The following is a 7,981-nucleotide window of genomic DNA, read 5'->3' as shown; positions in this document are numbered from 1 at the left end:
GTTTCCTGTAGCATGGAAATTTTTTTTCCTTTTTTTGTTTTTTTCAGTCTGAATTTCTTTTTCAGTTAAATGTTTCTTGTATAAAGCATATTGTTGGATCTTCTTTCTTGTTCCATTCTGCCAATTTATTTCTTTTGATTGGTGAATTGAGATCACTTACATTGATGGCATAACTAATATATATTGGCTATCTTTGTCATGGTATTTTGTTGCTATTGGTTCCCTGTTTTTACCCTTTGTTTAGTTGCTTCTCCTGACTAGTGCTTTCTTTCTGTTGTTGTTCTTGGAATAGAGGTCGTTTTTGTCTGTGTCTAAAATATCTTTCAGTATTCTTTTTCGGGTTGGTTTCATGGTCAGGAATTTCTTTAGGTCTTTGTCTTGGAAGCATCTTATTTCACCATTAATTTTGATAGGTCTGCAGAGTATATCAATCTGGGTTCAAAGTAGTTTTCTTTCTCTGCAAGCTCTTCTTGATTTGAGAATAACAGTTGAAAAATTGGCTGTGATTCTGATGAGCCTTCCTTTATAGGTGATCTATTTCTTTTCTTTAACAGTTTGTCCTGGTGCTGAATTGCTAGAATTTTGATTATTATATGTCTGGGTGAAGTTTTATTTTTGTCATGGCTGTTTAGAGTTCTGTATGCTTCATTTATTTGTATGTCAAATTTGTTATCTACAGTTGAGAAAATTTCTGCTATTATTTTCATAAAGATTTTTTATGGTATTTGTGCTGTCTCCACCTTTTTTTTTTTCTTTTGTATTTAGGGAAGGGTCTACAGAGTGTTTGGGGTCTCACTACCAGATCGGACTCATAGTGATCCATCTGTTTACAGCCTCCCAAGAGCTGGGATTATAGGCATGCACTACCACGCCCAGTCTCAGTTGCCATCTCAGTGCACTCCGGGGGTGGGGCTGGCACAGCAGGCCCGGGGGTCGAACCCCTGAGCCCTGTGCCTGATTGCAGGTGCTTTAATCCTCTGAGCTCTTTGGCTGGCGCTCCATCTTTCTTTTTGATCCCAATCAATATTATATTATTATTCTTTGCGTCATCTTGTGGCTGTTAGGATGATTTTTGTGGTCTCTTTGTATTTTTAAGGTACCATTCTTTTCATAATCACTAGCTACAATTCTGCCTTCAAGATCTGATCTATTTCCTCACCTTCACTCAGTTGGTTGCATATACTTTTAATGGAGGTTTTAATCTTGGATTTTTGTTTGCATCTTATCATGGATTTAATTTTTTTTATCTTGGCCTTTTTTGTTTCTGGTATTTTTCTATGCTCATCTTTTTTTTTTTCTTCTATGTCTTCTTTATTATCTTTGATTTTAAGCATTATTTCTTTTAGTACCTGAGAGATTATTTTTTCTATAGACTTTTCCACTTTTTTTTTTTTTCACTTTTGTTGCTATCATTTCACAAATTTCAAGTGTTTGGCTTCAACTTTCATATATCTCACTGTGTTCTGGGATGTCCTTTGTGGGCTAGGGGTCTGGTGTTGTATTTAGCTTCTCCATTTTATCATTTTCTATTTTAAAATTTTATTTTGTTTTCTATGTTGATGCTTTCCGATTTCTTATGTTTTATCACTTGTATTGAGGCTTCTCTAGGGATTTGGCTGTTCTTAAAGGATATCTTGTAAATGCAGGTGGTTCTTTATCACTATCCCAAAAGCCTATCTTCCTAACTTCTAAAAGGATGCAAAGTTATTATTTAGCTCGGCACCTAATCCTTGGTACTGGGACGTGGTGGTGATTATGACCCCATGCAATCACAACATTATACAGGGGAGAGAAATTGACATGTATGACATCCTGGCTAAATTAGTACAGTTAATAATAATGATAGTTTCAAATATGGCTTAGTGACATACAATGGTAACCATTAATCAGCTACCTCCAATGATAGGAGCAAACTCTAAAGTTATATAATGAAGTCAGACATATACTATGTAGTTGTATATAGTGATTTTTCCCTTAATAGAGTGATTATACCCTTTTGTGTATAGGTGTATGAGATGGTTAGGGGAAAAGATAAAGGGATGAATGAATGAGGTACAATAGAGTCAAGGCTGGAGATCAAAGGATGGTCAACTGAGTTTTGTGAAACTAAGACATCAAAGGAGTAATCAGGAAGGGAAGAGAGAATGTTTACTCACTTGAAAATTTAAATTCAGATAGAGTATGCTTAATGCAATTATGCTTAATATTTTCTGAAATAATTATTAAGACTTTTAAATGTAGAGGATAAAAATGGGTTTAAAGCAAATAAATATGAAAAAATATTTTTCACAGCAATTATGCTTAATGTTTTCTGGGCAATATAACATTGAGAAAGAGAATGAATTTAAAAAGGATGGAAAAGTGCAGCCACAGGGGATTCTACTGTTAAATAATATTAAATGAGACAATTGCCAGACAATGTAAACTTTTTGATAATAATTGATTGCCCAGGTATCTTTTATGTGGGACTCTGAATGAACATAAAAATGGCAAATCCTGAGGTAAGGAAAAAGGTCAGGAATAGAGCATTTCTCCCAGCCCTCTGAGGGAACCAACCTTCGCAGCTCCATGCTGTCAGACTTAAGCCTTTAGAACTTTGTGAGAATGAATTTGTTATTTAAGCCATCCATTTATGCATACTAGAGCAAGATGATGTGATAATTTTAAATGTGTTCTATCAGTTTACTTTGTACACCATACACGAGAAAGGGATATAGAATGTGTTCAAACAGAAGATGGTTATAGTTTAATAAGCTGATGAAATGACTATGAGGTGGTAGATCTCCCCATGACATATTACAGGAAAACACTTAATTTTCATGTGTGCAGGTTTAGGTTATGTCATCTTTGATACCAAAGAACAAGAAACAAACATTATTAAGTAGCGTATGTAGAATATTCTGAGGATGAAAAACGTAGAAAAAACACCCAAAAGCAAAAGTTGAGGAATTTATTTATTTATTTAAATTTTATGTATTTGGTACAGGGTCTCACTACGCAGGTCAGACTTGTAGTGATCCTCCTGTTTTCATCCTCCCCAGCAATGGGATTACAGGTCTGCGCCACCATGCCCATGGCTTGTTTGGTGTGCCCAGGGCAGGGCCAGCATGGTATATGGTACCAGGGATTAACTTTGGTCCCTGCACTTGCCAGGCAGGTGCTTAGACCACTGAACTATCTCTCCAGCCCAGGTTGAGGAATATAAACTATAGAAAGTCCTCCGTAATTTGAATTTTTTTTTTTTTTTTTGTGGAACCAGGGATTGAACTCAGGCCTTTGCACTTGCAGGGGAAGCGCTTATTCTACTGCGCCATCTCCCCAGCCCTCGTGAGCCATCTCCCCAGCCCCCAGTAATTTGAATTACAGGATTTTGGAAATTTTGAGAATTTAATGAATTTTAATCTGCATGAGTTGCATTATTGGAGGAAGAAATGATTTAAGGACAGGGTATTTAAAACATTTTTCCAATGTTGTAAAGCATTGCTTTACTTTATAAAACTGATATGCTGAATTCCATTTGGGATTGCACCAATATTGCCTGCTTAAGTCCTAATCTCCAAAAACATACTCTGCCCAAAACCTGTAATACAAGCATATTCTTGTAGCATTACGAGGAGACAGGATATCGCAAACTTAAATTTATCTGTAAGTAGAGAAAAGAGACAGCAAATTGCCACAGAGTTCTTGTTGGTGTACACATGAAGAAAGTGTATGGGAAGGAGAGGGGAAATTGACTTGGAGGAAGCACAGTGAAATCTGCAGAAAAAGGTCTGAAAAAGGTCTTTTTTTTTTTTTTTTTTTTTTTTTTTGCGGAACCGGGGATTGAACTCAGGCCCTTGCGCTTGCCAGAGAAGCGCTTATTCCACTGAGCCATCTCCGCGACCCCTGAAATCTTAAGAGTAATAGAGGTCAGGTCTGGAAATTTGCGGTTCACGTGTCTGAGAACAGGAGAAGAATCAGTCTGAGCAGGATTGAGGGCGCAGCCTTGGGCAAACTGCTTCTTGGGGGAGAGGAATGGAGTAGGGCAGATGCTCTTCAGATTGCTGGCATTGAAGGGAGAGCAGGACACACCAGGGGAAACGGGGACCCTCTGGAAAGAAGTGGAGCATGGTACGCGTAACTTGCTGACCAGTAAAAATGCTGTGCGTTTGAAAGAGATGTGGCAAAATGTTGAAGATTAGTAAGTTTATAAAGAAACAGCATTTTTTGTACTATTCTTGCACATTGAACTTGCCATATTTGTGATGGGAGTGTATTCTGTATGTTACTGCTGGGCAGCCCTCATTTGAAGTCCATCATACGATGTTGTATAGCTAAGAATTAGTGTATCAGGCTACCCAGTAGGACAGCTGTGCATGTACCACTGATGGTACAAGCCAGCAGGCACATGTTCCCCCAAGAAGAGTTTAAAAATGTTATGTCAATTAGGCATTTCCAACTAAATTATTTAGTTATTATAGTGTACTTTTTTAAAAAAAAAAATCTGTTTTTTACTTAATGTAGTCATTTGGTGCAGGGTTTGGCTATGCAGCTTGGACTCGTAGAGATCCTCCAGGCTCAGCCTCCCCATCACTGGAATTACAGGCGTGCACCACTGTGCCTGGTTTTGGTGGCTTGCCCGGTGTTCTGGGCCTGCACGGCATATGGTATCAGGATCAAACCTGGGTCCTTGAGCTGCCAGACAGGTACTTAGGCTGCTGACCTATCTCCCTAGCCCATTACAGTTTACTTTTATGTAGCTTATATGCATTTGGATGAAACAATCTTTCATTTCTTTAAAAATCTTTGTGCTTCAGATCCTAGTAATGTACATCCATTTTCTCAATAAATTTGTTACTAATGAGTTTTACAACAGTAAGACAGACAGTGGTTACTAGTGTTGTCTTTCTTTTTTCTGTTTTGGTCTCGCTGTGCAGTTCAGGCTGGTCTTGAGCTCACTTTGTAGTCCAGGCTGGTCTTGAACTCACACTGATCCTCCTGCCTCAGCCTCCCAAGTGTTGGGATTACAGGCATGCACCACCTTGTCTGGCAGTCTTTCTTATTGGAAGGAGCACAGTCGTGCTAAGAAGTTGTTAGGTAGAATAGTAGGTTTTGATACTAAAATTGGAATAGCTTTATAATTTTTCTGAAATATTGAAAATTATAAGTATCTTAAGAGGATGGGAAGCTAAGAGGTGAGAATATATTTGACTATATCTTGATGTCTCATGCCATAATTCTTTGATCACTTAGTATAAATCTTATGTGGACCTATCCGAAAGAGTTTTGCATTGAGCACCTAACATTTTTGCTTTGTGCTGCATAACCCAAATAGGATAACCAGGAAATAAGTCTGGTTGTTTCTTTTTCTTTTCTTTTTTTTTTTTTTTTTTTTTTTTTTTGCGGAACTGGGAATTGAACTCAGGCCCTTGCACTTGCCAGGCAAGCGCTTATTCTACTGAGCCATCTCCCCAGTCCCCTGGTTGTTTCTTTTTAAGTACAGCAATAAAGGAGTTAATTTCATATAAACCCATGTTCATTGTCTCACAAAATTGAAAAATTAAATCATAGACATAAGGAAGGAATTAGGGGAGTGTTTATTGAAAGTAAGGGGAAAGAGCTTCTGGCGGATGGCCTTTGTGGAGGATTGCAGGAGTAGAAAATGCCAGTGTGCTTTCATTTTGAACTTTTATAGACAAGTAGAACATGGGGGCTTGTTTTCAACTGATGGCTTTATGGACTTAGGGTTAAAAGGAAAGTAATTATTTAGCTGGTGTACAGGAACATGAGTCACAGAAAACTGTTCTGCATTTCTAGTCAACTATCCTAGTGTACTTTCTTCGTGGGAGGAAGGGTCCTTATTACCCCTCTTATTTTATCCTTTGCCTTTTTATTTATTTATTTATTTTTAACATTTCTAAACTTAGCTAGCTATTGGAATTAGCTCTTAACCTAGTAGGCTGTTTTCTTGTATTTAGCCTGGCTGTACCATAACAGGAGAAGGTAAGATAGACAACTGAGTTACAGAGTAGGAATAGCAAAGATAAATAAACTGGTCTTTCCTATAAGGCGAATTCATTGGTACAGCTTTTCCTGATTTTAAAAACAACATTGAATTACTTTGTTTCTGTTTTTTAAAGATATGGACGTAATGAGGCCCTTGATAAATGAGCAGAACTTTGATGGGACATCCGATGAAGAGCATGAGGCCGAGCTCCTGCCAGTGCAGAAGCATTACCAGCTGGACCACCAAGAGGGCATTTCGTAAGTGCTGAGGCTTCTGCTTGTTTTCCTTTTCAGTATATATCCTTGTAATCTGCTGGCAAGGTATTTTGTGAAATATGTCAGGAAATACCAAGATGAATAAGAAATACGCTCTCCTTTAAAGAGTTTATAGTGTATTTGCAAGGAAGAATACATTTACTTTACAAAGCACTGTGTAGCAACTGCTACAGTGATAATACATGTTGCTTGCTGTGGATCCTGAAAGAAGGAAGAGCTGACCAGGAGGACTAGGAATGTGAAGAGAGCTGGGTTCTGCAGTGGTTAGCAGCTGGATGCCTGATACGCAGGAAGCAGGCTGTGCAGAGCAAGCAGAAAACAGTCACAGGGAAGCCCTGGATTTACATTTTTTTGAATTTTGCCTTCATTTACAAGTTCTTATTCTAATAGTAGTTTAGTAATTAAGTAAAGTAATATATCTCTTCAACAAAAATCATACACTGAAGAAAAACCTTGGTAAACTTCCCCTGAGTTTGAATTTTGTTTTCCTTTTCCTAGTTTTAATTTAGTTTGGGTCAAGAGACCTCTTTCAGTTGCTTCCTAGACACTATGCTTAGGGTAAATCCTTAGGGAACTTTTTTTTTGTTAAATTACTTTGCTGTGTGGAGAAGCACTTTGACTTAAATATCTTGTTTAATCTCCAATGCTTATGCCCCTTCTAGTTAGCAAAGATACTACTTAAACCAAGTCTAATGATAGAATGGAAATGTAATTTGTTTTGTTGCCTACCATGATTTGCAGTTCCCTTCTAATAGTGAAATCATAGGCTAAATAAAATGTTTAAATCTTGCAAATTTTACTTTTCAGATTTGTACAAACTCTTATGCATCTTCTTAAGGGAAATATTGGAACCGGCTTGTTAGGACTTCCATTGGCAATAAAAAATGCAGGCATAGTGGTAAGACTTACCTTTGTAATTCCAGTTAAGATATGGTTACCGCAAAAATTTCTATAAGACAGCATCTAACTCTTGAAATATAACCTGGTCAAGTGACACTTGGATCATCCGTTACCTGTGGTATTGATAAAATTATGTGAAACTGCATAAATATCTCCTATTCTAGTATGACAAAACATGAGAATTACTGTTTTCATTTCTACTTACTTACCTATTTGTAATATTTAGCCATGGGTTTAAGTAGCCAAGTCGATAAGCTAGAACCATACCTGCTTGTCTTGAACAGTATCTGAAATAGTTTCTGTATCAAGTTTATTAATTTTCCCTTATGCAGATGACCATTTAATCATTTTGTCCAACAAATGTTTTTTTAATAGTCTATGGACTTATTGTTCATATAATTGCTAATTTTGTAAAAACTTGAATATGTAATATATAAATATTATTCTTCACAGCTCGGGCCAATCAGCCTTGTATTTATAGGAATTATTTCTGTTCACTGTATGCACATATTGGTACGTTGCAGTCACTTTCTGTGTCAGAGGTAAATGTGGATTTATTCTTTATTTTAAACTTTGTAAGTTTACTTGGAGAATCAAAGTTTTAAATTTATACTGTGCTTTGGATCATTGGTAGTTATTTTAATATCTAATACAATGTAAATGCTATACAAGTAGTTACTGTATTTTATTGTCTAAGAAATAATGACATGAAAAAAGTCCACATACTTAGCACAGACCCAGTTTTTGATGTGTTTTCCATATGTGGTTGGGTCAATCCGTGAACGAGGATCCTGTGGCCACTAGGTCACTGGCTGTATGC

The 7,981-nt window shown here is 37.0% G+C and overlaps 1 protein-coding gene across 1 annotated transcript in view; it reads left to right on the top strand.

Annotated features, from left to right (window-relative positions):
• Positions 1 to 6,121: 6,121 nt before the first annotated feature.
• Slc36a4 (solute carrier family 36 member 4) overlaps positions 6,122 to 7,981 on the top strand; it is a 42,181-nt gene continuing 40,321 nt past the window's right edge. Inside the window, exons 1-3 of the mRNA XM_012517732.2 lie at positions 6,122 to 6,243; positions 7,069 to 7,159; positions 7,615 to 7,703. Coding sequence (XP_012373186.1) covers positions 6,122 to 6,243; positions 7,069 to 7,159; positions 7,615 to 7,703 — 302 coding nt within the window. The remainder of the gene's footprint in view (positions 6,244 to 7,068; positions 7,160 to 7,614; positions 7,704 to 7,981) is intronic.

Source organism: Octodon degus, unplaced genomic scaffold, assembly GCF_000260255.1.
Source record: "Octodon degus isolate 3935 unplaced genomic scaffold, OctDeg1.0 scaffold00209, whole genome shotgun sequence".
NCBI classification, from domain to species: Eukaryota; Metazoa; Chordata; class Mammalia; order Rodentia; family Octodontidae; genus Octodon; species Octodon degus.
This window is presented reverse-complemented; position numbering and strand designations above follow the sequence as displayed.